At 33.5% G+C, this 19,217-nt stretch overlaps 2 protein-coding genes across 4 annotated transcripts in view; both read right to left on the bottom strand.

Moving 5' to 3' along the window:
- Positions 1 to 1,364, bottom strand: part of cep85 (centrosomal protein 85) — a 51,529-nt gene extending 50,165 nt beyond the window's left edge. For both annotated transcript variants that reach the window (XM_087287708.2, XM_087287706.2), the window contains exon 1: positions 1,278 to 1,364. The gene's annotated coding sequence lies outside the window, so the exon portion shown is untranslated. The remainder of the gene's footprint in view (positions 1 to 1,277) is intronic.
- A 2,646-nt stretch (positions 1,365 to 4,010) lies between these two features.
- si:dkey-199f5.8 overlaps positions 4,011 to 19,217 on the bottom strand; it is a 45,083-nt gene continuing 29,876 nt past the window's right edge. For both annotated transcript variants that reach the window (XM_087287805.1, XM_087287806.1), the window contains 4 exons: positions 14,163 to 14,350; positions 12,377 to 12,499; positions 9,853 to 9,957; positions 4,011 to 7,160 (listed from right to left, as the gene is read on the bottom strand). In XM_087287805.1, coding sequence (XP_087143931.1) covers positions 6,995 to 7,160; positions 9,853 to 9,957; positions 12,377 to 12,499; positions 14,163 to 14,350 — 582 coding nt within the window. In that variant the 3' untranslated portion in view covers positions 4,011 to 6,994. The remainder of the gene's footprint in view (positions 7,161 to 9,852; positions 9,958 to 12,376; positions 12,500 to 14,162; positions 14,351 to 19,217) is intronic.

A 19,217-nucleotide genomic window follows, 5' to 3' on the forward strand; every position in this document is an offset into this window, starting at 1 on the left:
CAACATCGATGCTGTAAAAGGAACCGTTTAAAATGAAAAGTCACCTTAACCGTTCACCGGAAGTTTATCAGTATGGGAAGAAACACTAGCTCCGCATATACCCTATTATGGGAATTAGCGGCCCAACAATATTTAATTGGATGACCATATTTTAGTCTTATGCCTTACCCAGAATATAAAAACACATATAAATACATTTAGATTATTTACTTTAATCATTACTATTGGAATGTGAAGAGACCAACTAAAAATCCAAAACATTAAAACAGATTCTGGCGAGGGACAATATTGAGTGGCATTACCATCTGCTGCTGTCATATTATAAATGTATCATCTTATAATAACATGTTTAATATTTTGCATTTCTTAATTTATATGGGCATTAAAACTGCACACTAATATGCAACACGCTACAACATGGGCAAACTACTGGCATAATATAAGTTGACATTGGACATTTGATATTAGCAAATTTAGGGACCGTCTCTGACTGGTTACTTATGATATTTGAATGCACTTTTCTAACTTCTATAGCATTGAAATTCATCACAAATTAATCAGTTGTAAAGTGTTCATACAAGTGTGAACTGTAATGCACACCTTTTACGTTTTTATATTAATTCAAACTACAAATCATATGTAAAAATTCCATTTAAATTAAAAGCACTTCTTTTTAGTTAGCAATTTAAAGTTTTACAGCATTTGAGAAGAATAAATGACAACAGTAAAGTGTTCATGTTGATGTCAACTGTACTGCACACTTAAATATTTCTTATTTATAATAATAATAATCTGTAAATCACGTGTGCTCAGATGCAAAATATAATCTTAGTTAAACCTCAATAACACTTCACAAAATCAATGGTAAACGGCAGTTGTTTACAGTGTAGACATGATTTCAGTTTATTTGAAACTATATGAATAAAAATGTAAAAAATAAATAAATAAAAAATAAAAAAGACACCTACATGAACACTAGCAATTTTTTGTAACCAATTCATTCTCTCAAATGTTACTCAAGTTAGAGTAACGTTAACGTTAGTATACTTGGAATGATCAAACTTAAAATTAAAGACACGAAAAAACACCTTGTTTAAATGTTAATATACACATATCATCAATTAAAACACTTTTTACCTATTTCTCGATTGCAAATTAGTGCACGCGCAAGTAGGAGTAGTTTTCTAAACATGTTTTTCAGCGTGTACTTAAAGCACTTGAGTTTCTTCTTCAGTGTTCAACAAAAGTAAGTTTAAAGTTAATAAATGCTCACTCACCTATAAATCTCTACTCGTTAAACGTTCACAGACTTGCTTCACCTCTTTCGTCGTCGGTTATAGCTAATTTCACTTCTTCATTGATTTGTCAGGTGCGTTACAGGTGCTCTGTTTATCCGTATTTTTACTCTTGTGCTATCAGATTTGCGGATTCGAATAGTTTGAGTAAAACACCGCCGCGTAGGGGCGAACATCGGGAAAGCTCCAAAATAAAGTAAATCTTGAAATATTGATTAGAATGAGCTTTATTATTCGCCAAGTACGCGCAAACACAGATGGAATTAATCAGGTTTACACGAGAAGAAGAAAAAAATACCCTTGGCAAATGAAGCTACCAGGCAACGCTTCTAGTTGAAGTTAGTCTTTTACAGCTTTCAGGCACACTGTAAACTCCACACAGCAAAAATATCTGTTATTAATTAACAGTTTCTGTACTTTGTGATTCACAAGTATTTTCTGTTCATTTACGGTTCTGAATTGCATTGTGGGAGCTTTATCTCTGCTCTGTGCAGTTTTGATGTTGAAAATTCAACTCTGCAGTTTTAACACAGTGACTTTTATTGACATTTGAGTAGTTTGAGATGAGATATTGTTTAAGAAATACTATAAAGAGAACTCATTCATTCATTTTCATATTGTTTTTTTTTTTTCCAGGGCTAAGTCGCAGGAGCAGCAGTTTCAGGAGAGCCCAAACTTCCCTCTCTTCAGACACTTCCTCCAGCTCCTCTGCGGGGATCCAGAGGAGTTTCCAGTCCAGCCGAGAAACATAGTCCCTCCAGCGTGTCCTGTGTCTTCCCTGAGCCCTTCTCCCGGTGAGACATGCCTGGAACATCTCCCTAGGTAGGCATCCAAAATGAATGCCCGAGCCACCTCAGCTGACTTCTCCCGATGTGAAGGAGCAGCGGCTCTACTTCGAGCTCCTCCCAGGTGACCGAGCTCCTCATCCTATCTATAATGTATATCTATTTAAAATGTCAGAAGCAGCAAAAAAAAAAAAAAAAAAAGAAAAAAAAAACTATTTGGGTAATTTCACTGACTTTACTGACAATTGTTCTTCTCAGTATCTTTCTTTTTTTGTAAAACTGCAACAAAGAGGGGGAAAGTAAGTATATATTCACATTTACTTAAACATGTTTAGTTCAGCCAGCAGTAAAATGTACATAGTTTTCATAGAAATCTCAATATGCATTTGAGGAAAATCTATTAAATGAGACCATTTCAATCGAATAATAGCTAAATTAGCCTATCGTGTGCACCATCAGTGTAACTTGTGAGCCATGAAGAAGTGTTTGTTCAACGAAATGCGTGGTATAAAGCTCATAATAATCAATCAAATGAACCTTGAATATTTACAAAAATAGAGCTGTAGTAAAAATAGAGCACTTATGCACATTTATTTCAATGTTTAAATCAGCCCCAGAAATAATCTGCATTGCGCTACTCTCAACCGCACACTGAGAGGAAACAAAAGTAAAACTGAAATGAAGTATAATGTAGTGCAGTACTTAAAACGGCCAATAGTTGGGGGGTCAAAACCACAAGCAAAGAGCTTTGAATCACCAAGAGGCGACATTCTACTGCGATTTGGGAAACAGCCACTAGACGGCGCGGGGGCCATTTTGGAATGAAAATTCCAATAGAACAACAGCAGATTAGACGTCTGTAAAATAAACTGTTAAAAGTGCTGATGATTGTGATAGTAAGTGTTGTATTGTCATCTTTCAGGTTGTATCTCAGCTTTAATGCACTTTTTAAATAAATAAATAAAAAGCAAAGCAGCTGCTTGCCAGCGCGACAGCAATAAGATCCAATGGACAGCCGATCACTTTCACTCTAAAATGGCAGAATCCGGGGCTGTTGCAATGGAACGTTCTATTGCAGCGGTGACCAACCCTGTTCCTAGAGATCTACCTTTCTGCAGATTTCAGTTGCAACCCATAACAAACGCACCTGCCTGTAATTATCAAGTGCTGTTCAGATCCTAATTAGTTGTTTCAGGTGTGTTTGATTAGGGCTGGAGCTGAACTCTCCAGGAAGGTAGATCTCCAGGAACAGGGTTGAGCACCCCTGTTCTATTGAGTGTCACCTCTTGGTCATTCTAAGCTCTTTGCCACAAGTGGCTATATGCACAAGTGATTCAAAAACATGTTTTAGTGGGCCGAATCTCGTTATATTTTTGACGTCAGTTGTGAGCCGAAGGGAGGAGGAGGGGGGCTGTAAATGACCCATGGTCGAGAGTTTGAGACCCCTGATCCAGAGGGTGATAAGTAGAACAGCCAAAAATGAGGTTGGTGTCGTGATCTTGTTCCTTTCGAGTATGCATGCACCTAACATGCTTGGGCAACCTGAAAATATGCCGATTTTGTTTGATTTGTACATTTAAATACACAACTCATGAGACAGCTGTTGTTTGGTGATTCCAAATATGCAATGTGATCATAAGCTTGGCAAACAGTTTTGGAGAATTTGATGTTTCCCAATCAGACAGAATGCCCTAGCATACTGCCAGAGAATCATTTTAAAGATGGCCGCAGAGTAAAATGACTTGCCTTAAAGTGACTTTGACTGTACGGAGAGAGAATGATGCACAAAAACAAAGCCCCCCTACTCAATATTCCATTTCAGTTAGAAGTACATCAACATACTGAAATAAACTCTCCGCAACATCCGCTTCACACAAGCTTGATCAAATCACTAAAAACCCAGCAGAAACAAAAGACGCCAGCCATTTCATACATTAACGTTTGTTTTTATTAAATCATCATAAGGCCGCTGAGTAGTGTGCAGACTTCAGAAAGAAAATCGAATGCCCCGCACCGAGAGCACTGCCCACCGAAGAACTTGAGATTACGGACGCCCAATAAGGCACATTTAGAAACGTCTGATCATCATCCCACCTGAGTAGTGTGCAGCCCATCATCTCTACATATCAAACTATAGCATTCGTGGCTGAACAGCGCAAAAAAGTAGTACCTTCTATGATGGCGATCGGGATAATTAGGTGAAGGTGAAGCATAAACATTTCCAGTCACCAATTACAGCTAAAAATCAAGTCAAAAATTACACACTGGTGATTTTTCTATGACAACACAGACTGGTGTAATATATGGACAGGTTTAAATGGCCTGACCATAGATGACCACCAACATCTCTGCATTAAAAAAAAAGACTTTTAAGCAAAACGGGGGAAAAAAAGAAAAGCATGCTTAAAAAAATATGATATGATTATTTTTGGTATCTCTGCCTCAATAACCCAACACCATTTTTTTTTTTCATTCAAACGAGCACTTAAAATCTCCAAACACGGCAAACATATTAAAGAGATTAAAACCTCCACCTTTCACATTCACCCAGAAATCAGCAGCTTCTGAAAAACGTTGAGATTTATCAGTCTCACAAACACAAATCCGAGACGCACGTTTGCTTTCATTCACCTCACGCATGCACAGATCCGTCTGAAACAGTCGTGTTTTTTGGTAGCCGGACCATCAAGAGTCTGTTTCACTATGAAACTGTGGGACATTCAGATGGGGACGATGCATTTTCAATATAAAGAAATTGTTAGCTAATTTTAAGTAATGCATTTGTATTCGTTTGTCATCAATATCGGTCAACTGCTCAATTGTAAAAGTACATTTGAGAATATACTCAATTCCTTTACAACATGTCAACTATTTCAAATCACTCCAATGTACAAGTTGCATTAAATGGTTTGATTTATCCCAATATGTGCAATTCTTAGAGTGGTAGAGTGGTGAATGGTTTTATAATTGTTTGCACATTTGTAAAAATGTAAATGATTTATGCAAAGCATGGTTTAAGCAATGATTTCAGATGAGAGGTATTGTAAAAAGTTGAAGGATATTGGTGCATTTAAAAAGACAGTTCATCCAACTTAATTATGTCTCATACTTGAACTATTACAAACCAGTTCGTATTTTGTTCTGCTGAGCCCTAAAGAAGATATTTTGAAGAATGTTGGAAATCAGTAACTATTAACTCCCATAGTATTTGTTGAATATTTGACAAAGAATGTCAAACAGGTTTGGAGGTCAAGAATTAGTAAATAATGACAGTTTTAATTTTTTGGTGAACTATCCCTTTAATGCTACACTTTTCATCAAGCTTTATGAAAATAACGTTTAATGCGTTAACTGAAATGAGGCGGAGTATTTTACGCGAGTTCTTTCGATTCATTCAACCAATTTATGCAAGAACAAATTTACAAATATTCAAGCAGTTCAAGCAGCAATTCATATCTCAAAGCAGCATTTTGTATCAACCATACTAAATTATGCATGCTTGCACAGATAATGTACAATACTGCTGCATTTAACAATATTCCAAATGTTAGCGCACTATTTGTTTCACCACTTCACATAAAATGGGTTTTATAGCAATGCATTTGAATGCGACAAATCAAATTTAACAGCACAATTTTAATATATTAAATTTTTTGTGAACGTACGCTTTGATTCACTGCAAAAGTGTGTGTGAATATGGTTTATAAATGTATATAATAATTTCAGTAATTTATGGTTTAATGGTAAAATGCCGGTTTTACAAATGTTACTGCATTTGATTCTACATAACTATTCATGTAAAAATGGCAAAAAAGTACTTTTTTAACATTAACAATAATTTTATAGTAACTATTTAATCGAATTTTTATACTGAATTCAACTTTACTGAGATATAAACTTCAAATAATGAGTGCAAGTGGCTCTTAATTTTTAGTAAAAAAATGCTGGACTCAAATGAGAATGAGACAAAAAAACCTGAAGACTGAACTCAACGACCACAACACGATGCTCTCTGTGCTGATATGACATTTCCTCATCGTAAAGAAAGAAAAGGGCTACATTCAACAACTCCACTCCTAATCCAAAGCAAACGACAGAACCGCACACAACCCGCCAATCGCAAGCAATAAAACAAAACTCATGCAGACAAAATATAACGTGTCGAATAAATCATGAAAACGAGAGGCAACGTGTTGATTATAAAAGCTAATATTATTACTCAGCCAACCAAAAGGCAATTCGGGAATGAAAAAAAAAAAAGTGATGAGAAACTCAGTACAAGTAGAGTGGTTATTACTACCAAAGAGGCCAATTCTGACGGATTTGCTCAAAAATGGAATATATATCCATTACTTCACCCATCAGGAAAACAATACAGTACGTAATCAAAAGCACTAATTTACCGCACAGAAAATGCAACTGACTCACAGAGTAGTGCAGCAAACAATGTTTGCGTATGCAGCACATCGGCCTGCTTCACTATTTCATTCGTGTGGCAGAAAAACTAACATGGTTCTCTCCTAAAAGTCGGCCAGAAACATCAACCATGACGCTTCAATAGTCATGAAAGAAATGTAAGGAGCGAGTGCAGCTTGATTCTAAGGCAACGGAGGTTTATAAATGGTGCCGATGGGGCACGGAGGATGCACGAGGAGTTTGTCCGTCAGGAAAACGCATCCTCTCCCTGCAGAGCGATCCCCAGTTTCTGCAGCGTCCTGACTAATAAAGTGAACCAGTGAGCACAGGATGAAACTTTGGAGGAAGAGAAAGAAACAAGAATCGCGAGACCACTAGATGGCACCAGAGGAAACTGAAGGTCTGTGGTGCGGTAAGGGCGTCCTGTGGATTCACTGGCCATGTGCATTGTGGGAGAGTGGTCAGCATTAGGGGATGGGCATGAATTCTGGGAGATGGTTAGGAAGCTGGTTTATTTTTGGTCGGGTGCAGGCCTGCCTCTGTGCCGATGTTGACTGTGATGTTGGCGTAGAGGGGTTGGTAATCCCGGGATATGATCTCATACTCCACTGTATTCATGCCGTCTTCTTTCCACGTATGACGGGTCTTGGCCAACATGTTAAACCTGCGGGAGAGGAAACAGACTTGAGGAAGGAGGAAAGACTGGGAGATAAAGTCAGCATTTCACCTTTGTTTGTGTTCAGGTGTGGTCACTTTTAATGCTGTTCTGGGAATTTATACAGGATGAAAAATATTAGTTTCAATAATAAATCAACACAATTGTGATCAATGATTTTAAGCTGGTCATGAAGCACTGACCAACTGAATGCTTCTTGCTTTGAAGTTTTTTCTGTCTGATGTACAGCTATGGAAAAAAAAGACAAGTATTTATGACTTTTAAATAAGAGTTTGAATATAAAAAAAAATTATAAAACCAATAAAACAAATTATGTCAAGTACTTTACTATAGTATGGTTTAAAACGACTTATTGACTATACATTACTAATAATGTTTTTCATGCTAGTATGGTAAACTTATTTGTGATTACCAGTGTTAAAATATAGTTTCTTTGTTATTTGCATTTGGTTCTTTCATCAACTATGCACATGCTAAGCTATTGTGAAAAAAAATACTGACCATTGTTTACAAAACAGGTGCTATTCAGTTTATAATTCCAGTGGTAACTGAGTTTATTAGGTAAATTAGTACTAGTATCAGTGAACATCACAAAAATGTTAAGAATGTAGTTTATGTAATCAGCTTGCTGATATAGATTTGCTATGTGTAAGTTTATATAGTTTACAGAGTTTTATACAGTGTACAGACTCTCACAAGTGTATCTCGAGTTATTTTGTGTGATAGTTAGATATATTTAAATAAACTGCAAACAAAAAAACAAACTTATTTTTTTCTCAGATTCTTTCTTGAAACTCATTATGCAGCTTATTATGCAGGTCTCTGTCTTCTCAGGTGTGACTCAATGCAGAGTAATGATAGTTCACGCTTTCTTACATAGACCAATTTCACTCAAAAAGTGACTTAGAAATTAATTCATTATATTGTTTTCTGTGAGCAAGTAAACAAGATGATTCTCACATCAATTTGAGGAAAAAACACTCCAGTTCTCAAAAGTATAATGCACAATTGATCTCTGTGTGTTTTATGGCCTTGTTTCAGTGACTTCAAAATTTTAATTAACACATACAAACATTCTGCTAGGTATTATTGTAGCCCAACTTGTGCTGTTTACACTGTTATCACACTTTAGCCATTAATATGTTTTTAAGATACTGAAAACAAAACAAATGTCAGTGCATGTCAAAACTTCTCCAGAGCCCCAAAACACCCTTAGACCACAGAAGGTTAATAAAAACATTTTTCTTTTGTCTGAACAAATGTCATTTTACACTTACATTGTTCCACACTGTTCAGGTAAGTCCAGAGAAACAGAATACTCTAGTGGACTTACTATTTACTAGGTAAAAATACACACATTTGTTCCCCAAATATGTGTTCTAAGCAAATACAGTGTTCTATATGCCTTCATTTTAATAAATCAATATTTAGTTTTTCTTTTCAGTATGTGCCGTTTCAGCTGATGCATAAATAAAACTTTCTTTTACACAATACATCACACTTCCTACCTGTACTAAGAAGCTTTGTGTTTAGTTGCTTTTGACAAGAAACAATGTCATCTTTAAAATACTGTTCATTAATTAATTTTTCTTTGGCTTAGTCAGAGGTCGCCACAGCGGAATGAACCGCCAACTATTTCAGCATGTTTTACGCAGCAAATTCCAGTTGCAACCCAGTACTGGGAAACACCCATTCTCTCTCCCTCTCTTTTACACACACACACACACACACACACACACACACACACACACACACACACACACACACACACACACACACACACACACACACACACACACACACACACACACACTTTCAGACAGAGGTTTAGCAGCCTTTGACTACTTTTGTTCTCTTTAAAAGGAAAATACTTAACAAATATGTAGCTTAGATTTACATTAGACAATTAAATGTTTTATTTATTGTTGTTTTTTATTTATCCATTGTTCTGTCATTTACTTTGTGTAAAATTATTATTTATGTTCAATGCCAAAAACTTTTATTATATATTTTAAATCCAAAGAGAGAAACGGACTCTTATTTGTTTTTCATTATTATTAGTAAGTGCTGTATTATTTGATTACTGAGCAGCAATAAATAGCACTTTAAAATACAAGGAGTTTTCATGTGATTTTCTAAACTGGTGTTTTGAAATTAATAAATGCATAATAATCATGATAACCATGATCATTACCCAGACGATAATCATACCACTAAAATCTATAACCCTTGCATCCCTAATAACAATAAACAGCAGTTGAATGTAATTGTTTGACCTCTGCTGTTAATACTTGCCTTTAAACTAAGATTTATAAGCAAGTGATGCTTCCTTAATTAGTCAAGCCAAATTGACTGATTATCCTTGAGAAAACTGAGAATATAATTGTAAATGAATTTATTTAAACAAAGCCACAAATTCTTCAGCAAAACACTGGTTCAAATGTAATGTTTGGAAATTATTGTGAATTTATTAGGTGCTTAGTTAACAATTTATTTTATGGTGTTCTTGTTGCTCATGTTCTGTGTAAATGACAATCAATTACATACAACTAACCCAAATCCCAAATTAATCAATATTACTCAGTACTTAAATTAAAATGTGCACACTGTAACAAAGACAACCTAAATTACATTAACCAGTGAAAATAAACATTGACCAGTGTTTGTACTGCAATTCTACCTTTTGGGATTCACTTCATTGCCTTTGTCGTGCTTGTGTTTGATCATCTTATATCGACCCACGTTGATGGATGGTCGGCTGATCACCATTCCTCCAAGCGAAACCCTGAGAAGAGCAAAAAAGTCACAAACGATATTGAAAAGTATAAGAACATATTAGAAAAAATATTTGGCATTCAGTTTACCAGAGAGAATTTAACTGGAAAAACAGGCCAGTCGCCACAGCACAGCAGCACTTGGCATCAGAATAACAGCGTTATTTAAATTTATTCTAGGTAATTCAATACAGGTTCTACATTTTGGTAAATAGGTATTGTATTCTGAGTCACAAAAAGTTATTAAAAGTGCAAAAATAAATGAACACTTGAAAGTTTATCATCAGTAAGATTTTTATTTAGGCTTTTATTATATTTGAATTAAATTATTACTTTTATTCAACAAGCATGCATTGAAGTGGGAGTGAAGCACTCAGTCAGCCCTTGACCTCAGACACAGTGATATTCTATATAAGATATTGGTGCCCTTGCACTAAAAGCTATAGTAAAGCACGTCTTTTTTTCGAAACGGTTACATTAATCAAGCTTGTGTAACATATTTCATTAAAGTGGAAACCAATTTACAAAATAATGTAAACTTGACTGACTGCTTCTCTTCCACTTTAAAAGGTCATGAATCCCCTGACTTAATTTTCTGAGATTTGAATAGATTTATGAGTGTTGAAGATCAATAAAGACAATCTGTTAGCTTTAATTGTAGGAAACAACTCGGATTTTGTGCTTTCCCCCCCTAATTTCAACTTGCAGATTTAAAATCAATATTAGGGCAGCTGCACTGCGCATTCTTCTGATCAACTATTATTCAGTTCTTATCCAATGAGAAGACACTACATCTGCATTTTTTGGTCAAGCTATGGTAACTGGGTATTTGTGTGTCTAAATTTTAAAGTAAGCCCTCTTTAAATATAAAAATAGTGCACTTTCTCATGTTTTACAAGTCAGTATGGGCCACTGACAGATGACAGTTCCTCTTTCTCTCCTGTCCAGTCCTAGCTTCTGCTTTTTACACCCAGAAGTCATTTTTTTTATCATTATTCTGAGATGAACTTAAACTGAATTGAGGGTTTTAGGACTCTTTACACCAGGGGTGCCTAAACCTTTTCATATAAAGTGAAAAAAACCAAATATCATTGATAGCTCTGGGCCGAAGATGATTTTACTTTAAAGTTGCCGCTGGTAATTTCCTAATTCATTTCAAAATATTAAAAAGTAAAACATTTATTTGAATTGTATTAAATAATGCAAAATAACCTCTTTTAATTATAACTTATTGCAACAATAACAAACAATCACATCTATAACACTGAGCTCAATGCTGAATACACTAGTAAAGCAGATTCTGCCTTGATTCGCTCACTGAAGTCTTAGCATGGTCCTTTATTTGTTGTATGTATATTTGAAACAAAATCTGATTAATTTACACCATTTATATTATAACATTTAATTTCAGATATGCTTTTGTAGCTTAACAGTAAAATAAACAAAGAAAAGGTTACAATAAATTTAAAATACAATCTCTAAACAATTCTCAGATGGGATGGTGGGCTAAATCAAAAGTTACAATGGGCCAACTTTGGCCCCTAGTCGGTCCCTAGTTTGGGCATCTCTTTTTTAAACTGACTCTTACAAGTGATGGTAAACAATACATAGTCAAAAACTACATTTATACATTTATAGTAGCTCTAAACCAAAATATATTATATTTCAGAACATCATAATACATTATATATATATATATATATATCATATATATATCATTAGATATATATGACATGATATACATGATGATTTATGATATGATATGCTATATGACATATGATATTTGATATATGAAATTATACGTTATATATATATGTATGTATGTATGTATGTATGTATGTATGTATGTATATATATATATATATATATATATATATATATATATATATATATATATATATATATATATATATATATATATACATATATATATATATATATATGTGTGTGTGTGTGTGTGTGTGTGTGTGTGTGTGTGTGTGTGTGTGTGTGTACATAAATTGATATTGATATACAATATATATGATATGACTTATGAAATATGATGATATATGATATGATAAATATTAAATAATTAATGATATCATATATGATGATATATAATATGATATCGAAATATCAAAACAAAGCAGAAAGCTGTTATTTTAAAATTCATCTTGCACAATATCAATATTTTATTACTGTATTTAAACTACAGCATAAAAATATTAGATTTTCTGCAATGTGGCTGAGCAGACGAGCAAATAAACTTGGCAAACAAGCCCCTATAAAGCAAACAGCAGCAGAGCTTCAGATGTGGACACTTGACAAAGCTTTAAACAGACAGGTGGTTCATGGACAGATCTCCACCCACACAGACCCCTCCATTAACACACAGACACACACACACTCGTTCAACCCCTACAAAACAAATAAACAAGAGCTGCTCACCGAACGCCAATGTCGTCATCTTCTCCACCCCAGCCCCAGTAATTATTCGGGAAGCCGTTCATCTTGAGGTATTGATCAGGACTCAGAGCCGACACTCCACCAAAATACATCTTATAAGGCAACCTGAGTGGGAACAGGCAGGAGAGGCACGACAATATAAATGTCAAGCTATTCATCATTTTAGTTTAGTTCAGTGGCATATTGATTTGTGCTTTTTGAGTGTTCACAAAACTTCAGGCATTTTAGTGTTACAGGGAACTGCTTTTATTAGTGCTGAATATCTGTGCTGGTTGGAACAGGTTTTTGTTTTTGAGAAAAATGCCAAATGAATGAATGAACGAATGAATGCACTTTTGGTGGAATAACCCAGACTTTCATGTACATTTATTATTTTGAAAAATTATTATTTTTTTTTATTTAAAACAATATTATTTTAGTAATTATTGGGAATGGTTGTTTTGATGAATGAATGAAGTTTAGAAATATTTGTAATTTTGTAACAATACTTCTGACTTTCATGGACATTCGCTATTTTAAAAAAAAAATACTTTTTCACAAAACTAATTTAAAAATTCTAAAGGATCATATTTTGAATGAATGAACGAAGTTAGGAAATGCACCTTTGGTGAAATAAGAAGAAATTAGTTTTGAGAACAATGCTAAATGAATGAATGAATTGAGTTGAGAAATGCACCTTTGGTGGAATAAGAAGAAATAATTTGTGAAAAAATGCTAAATTAATGAATGATTGAATGAATGAAGTTAAGAAATGCTTTTTTTGTGGAATAACCCCGAGTTTCATGTACATTTACTATTTTGAAAAATTGTCAATTTTTCACAAAACCAACAAAAATGTTCTTAATGACAATAATATTTTAGTAATAATTTGGAAGGTTTTTTTATTTTTGAGAAAAAAGCTAAATGAGGAATTGAATGAATGAATAAATAAAGTTATGAAATACAATTTTGTTGGAATAACCCAGACTTTCATGTACATTTACTACTTTGAAAAAATAATTATTAATATTAATAATTTACAATAGGTTTTTATTTTTAAGAAAAATGATAAATAAAAAAATGAATGGATGAAATGCAGTTTTAGTAGAATAACCCAGACTTTCATGTACATTTACTATTTTGAAATATTGTCCATTTTTCACAAAGCTAAAAAAATGTTTTAAATAACTTTTTTAAACAATTTAGAACAGATTTAATTTTTTGAGAAACTGCTGAATGAATGAATGAATGAATGAATAAACGAATGAATGAATGAAATTAAGAAATGCAATTTTGTTGGAATAATGCAGATTTCATGATGATTTACTATTTTTAAAAATGGTAATTTTCTGAACAAACCAACAAACTAACAAAAATGCTCTAAATTACCATTTTTAATTAATAATTTAAATAATTTATTTATGTGTAATATTTTTCAATACTAAAACAAACTGAATGTCATAGTAAGTTTTAGGCTTGAATGTTATAGTAAACTCATTCTTTAGTTGTTGTGATGGTTTATTTTTGCTACATTTAAAATGTTTCTAATATACAAGTATTCTTTAGAAATCTACTCAAATGTAGTTAATAATTGATCACATAACTGATAGTTTAGGTTTCAATATACATTAAAAAGTAGCTTATAGATCATTTTACTCTATGTATGTGTGTTTACTCCACAAATACATGTACCATTTCCCACATGTGCTTACTCCTATGTGCAGGTAAATCACAGGCAAATGAATTCAAATGAAATGCAGGTTTGTAGCATTTGGCTCTAAACGCATACTTGTAGCCAAATTTGTCCATGGCGATGGCAGCGTGTTTAGGGTGAGCGTCGCAGATGTAGGTGTTGCGGTCGTCCTCTGGAATGAGGTCCACGTCATGAAAGAAGAGACAGTCCCAGTCCTCATCCCTCATGGCCTCACGAAAGCCCACGTTCATCAGCTTCGCTCGGTTAAAGGTGTAATTACCAGCCTACACAGACAGACAGTCATCGCTATTGAACAATTCATAATCAAAAAACTCAGCATGCAGGTTTAATCATTATTAAGTGCCTATAAAGAGTGAATCCATATACATCCAATTAAGCAAATACTGATGAAATGAAGCGGTGCAGCTTGAATAATAGACATTTTCTACTCATATAAAATGGACTGAATCAATAATGTGCTTAGGATTTTTTTTTTGAGAGCAGATTAATATGGATTACGGTCTAATCCTTGCCCTCTTGACGTGAGGTAGCAATATCAAAGTCAGGAACATAAGCAAGAAGAGGATTTGTATTTCTTATTGTAATCAATCACAGTCTTGTCTATGGAGTTTTTTTATTTTATTTTAAACAGATTATCATACTATTAAAGTTTGTAATTAAGTTTAAAAGGAGTAGTTCACCCAAAAATAAAGACTGTCATCATTTACTCAATTTTAGTTTCCGTTTTTCCTACTATGGATGCTAATGGTTAGCAGTTTCCAGCATTCAGAAAAACAATCAAACTGGTTTGGAACAAGTCAAGGGTGAGTAAACGACAATTTACATTTTGATGCATACTTAAAGAAAAATTTCTTAAAATAAATTAATAGATAAAGGTGCTGTATGTACGTTTATGACTCTTCTAAAGCATAAAAATACCACAAAACATTAGCAAATATTTCAGAAACATGCCAAGTAAACATTTTTCATCTGAAAAACAATGCCGAAGTCAGATATTCTGCTTTGAAAATGTGTTCTACATGCTAGAACATCTGTCTTTGTTTTAGTCACTTTAACCAGCCCACTTACAGTTTAGCCAATTATATTTCAGCACTGCAGGTTGCCTTGGTGGAAAACTGCATGTTTCATTCATTCAGTCATGAAGGCTCTCAAAGCATGCATCTGTGACCGAAACGCGACCTCTGGTGGACAGTAGCAGACTCTAAAATGAGTCACAGATTCAGAGTTCCACATCAGGTGGATATTAATTATCAAATAATATAATTAAGAATGTAAACATTAGGTAAGCAGGTTACATTGTAACCCAGTGTCCAAACAACACGCTATGTGAAGAGAGCGATATGCAATTTGGCTGTTTGCACCAGACAAAACATGATAGAAATTTAAATACAACCATTGTGAAGCACAGAATACAAAAACTCCTTTTGTTATGGAAAATATTGCACTTGGACTCTTCAGAGTAGGAACCAAGTGAAAATGTGTTTTGTTTCAGGAGGTATTTGATCCAATACCTACTTCAACCACGGGGAGTCAAACTTGTAAGGATGCTAACTCTGAGAACAGTTATGGAATTCCACACAAGACACGACCACGAGTATTGTCCGGCACTAAAACAATAAACTTTCTAATCTGAGAAGAAGGAAACTGCAAGGAAACCAGTAGTCAACCAGTTGTTCAGGTTGTCTCAATCATGCATCCTGACTTCGGGTAAACGATGAACCAATACCTGAAAATAAGGATTTATTAGGTTAATCGATCTAAATTAGATCAAATTACAACCTAAAAGGTAATTAGCTTGAATTGTACGAATCTAATTTTTAATTATTATGTATTGGAGTCAGATTAAATTTGGAGCTGGAAACAAATTAAAATAAATTAACAAATAAAAATATTTATTTTCACATGGGCTAAAAAGTCTTACACCCATTTAACCATCACCCATACTGTTAGTTGGGTCATAGGACTAATAGATGGACCTTTACAGTGTGGCATACTGCACCTTCAAAAAAATACCAAAAAATTCATATAAACTAAACTTAAAACGAAACAGACATAAAGCCTATAACATTAACTAATTGTTAAAATAACAAAATTACATTAGACTATGTTAAAATAAACAAGAAAGTAACAAAAAAAAATAGGTTAAAAAATTAGGTTAAGCGCAAGATTTTAGTGTCTAAAATTGACAAAAAACTATTTTATAAACATAAAAAGCATATTAAAAGGCTAGTATTGTCTCCTTTAAAAGTTTCAAATAACTTTTGTGGGGAAAAGGCCAAATATGGGTTCAATTAAGTCCCATTATGATTGCAACAAATATTTTTAAGTAAACGTGTATAAATCTTTTGATGCTTAAAACCATTTCTTGCCATCTTTGACCATTGCGTTTACATTTATGTAAGAATAATAACTCCTCAACATATCCTGTGATCAAATAAAAGCCCATATACTGTAAACTCATCTGGCACAAACAGGATTTCAATCTCATTGAGCTTCTCAGGTCACAAGCAAAAACAATTCAAAACTCAAAATGTAATGCTGTACATCTATAATCCTACCTAAAACTGTATTAACCTAGGAAACAATAATAACAAAGCCTGTCTGAATTTGGCACACGGTTATATTAGGATCATTTGCATTGGAAAAATGAGAGATCATCCAGAAAACAGAGCAGAAGAGGACCAGTGATTGACCTGTCAGAGTGAGTTGTGCAGGTTTGCTTTGAGATTGAATGCTGTAACAGGATAAAGCGATTACAATAGGCTCGCACCGGAAACAGCAGGAAGCACAGCTGAGTTGAATTATGATACAGCTGCATATTCCACAGGTAACCAAGCAACAAATGCATCCTTGTGCAAAATGTGAATCTGGAGGTCTAAAATGAACACTCCACGTGTGCCAACTGAGAATAAAAAAAAACTGTTTTGGCAACCAAATATAAAATAATGCATGGTTGAAATTAGGATTAAAGTCAGATTAATAAGTCTTTGTTGATGCGAGTGAAATCACAGAGATGATTTCTTTTAAAAAGAGTGTGATAATCTTCGGTTCTTTTTTGCCCATTTCCACCGAGCAGTATGGTACTGTTCGACTCGGTACATCCACATTCCATTACACCATTAAAAAATAAAATAAAATAAAATAATAAAATAAATAAATAAATATATATATATAATATATATATATATATATATATATAAAATATATATATATATATAAAATATATATATATATATATATATATATATATATATATATATATATATATATATATATATATATATATATATATATATACACACATACATACATACACATACACATACACACACACACACATACATACATATATATATATATATATATATATATATATATATATATATATATATATATATATATATATATATATAAAAAACAACAAGCCATGATCCACCCAAGTTCAAACAAAACTTGTTGTCATCTTGATGAACAGCCACAAATCCAAGAACAAAATCTGCTGTCTAAAAGTGGTTTTACTTTCTCCAGAGAGCTCAAGTGCACTCGCCAAGGGTCTATATTTAAAATAACAAACTTCTTGAGCTAATGATAATAACGTGCGTGTGATTATTAAAGTGCTTCTGACATCCAATCCTTTCAGAAACGGACAAACGCGAGAGTGATGTGCAAAAAAATGAAGGAAAAAGCTGGAAAAAAATAAAGGAGTAAATGATTCTTTCAGCAACCTAAAACATGAACAAGCTGCCGTGTTTAACTATTATCATCCACTTTTACACTATTATGAACTCGAAATGAAGGCATTACCTTTTTAACAGAGGTTACATGTGCTGGTAAAGATTAAAGAAACAGATGAGAGGTTTGCACTGACTGTGGGCTATAATTTTTGTTGTTTTTGAAACCAAATAAGGATTAAATGTAACCATTGGTAACTATTTGGCAATGAAAATCGCAAGACTGATAAAGGCTATATCTGCATTTGTTAAACCATTTTTATTCCCAATGTGTGATCAACTTACAACAAAACTAAAATAGAGCACTGTCTATGAAAGCATGAAAGTATGTTGACAGTGACTATGTTTACATGGACATCAGTAATCAAAGTATTTGCTTTAATCTGAGTAAAACAATAATATGATTAAGATGTTTAAATGAGTTGCGTTTTGAATATTACTTTTATAATCCTGTCTGACATGTTACAGCCCATAATTCGATTAAAGTCATTGTGTCACCGTGCTATCCACATTTCCTCCAAAGATTGAAGTAATTTCAGGATTTTCATTTTTAATTTGTCAATTTAACTGGAGTTTGGCACTTTCACTTTCATTAAAGAACATATCATTCATGCCCCCATGACAAACGAGATATTGAATGAGAATATGAACTACTAGAAGAGTGTTGCTTTAAATGGAATTTGATACCGCACGGCATATGGGGGGGGCCTCTGCAATTCGCAATGCAGGTGTCTGTGGTCCTTTACTGACTCAGTAGGTGGAGAGAATAGTGACAAACATCCGTCTGTGTGTGTGGAAAATCCAGTCGCAAAATGCAGCACAAGTCCTACACAACGATAATAGTTTGATTGCGGTTTTTACATGTCTGTACTGCACTTCAATTATGAGACTAAAATCGGCATACTTCACATGTCTTAATTCCATTTCTGTTTAGTTCGATTATGACTTTAATCAGATTAAATTAATCAAAAATAGCTGTTTACATGGCAGACTCTTAATCAGAGTATTGTCTTAATCGCATTAAAATTGGTTTGTTCGAGTCCATGTAAATGCCCAAACATTTTTTTAAGAAGAGCCAAAAACCAATTTTGATTGAGGGCTGTGGGCCGAAGGTAAATAAAGCAATTTATTTATTTAAAGTTGCCATTGGTAATTTTCTGATGTACTTCATAATATTCAGAAGTAAATAGCAAAAATTACTTTAATCGTATTACCTAATGAATTACATCTTTTAACATCTTATAATGAATTTATTACAATAAAAACAAATAATTCATTTTATTGCACAATGAAGTTCAATACTGTTTACACTAATCAAGTTGTTGAGGTCTTGTGCATTGTCATCTATCCGTCAAGTGACACTATTTACATAAAAAAAAAAAAAATCTGATTCATTTAT

This window comes from Danio rerio, chromosome 16 (genome assembly GCF_052040795.2).
Source record: "Danio rerio strain M-AB ecotype USA chromosome 16, GRCz13ab, whole genome shotgun sequence".
Classification (NCBI taxonomy): domain Eukaryota; kingdom Metazoa; phylum Chordata; class Actinopteri; order Cypriniformes; family Danionidae; genus Danio; species Danio rerio.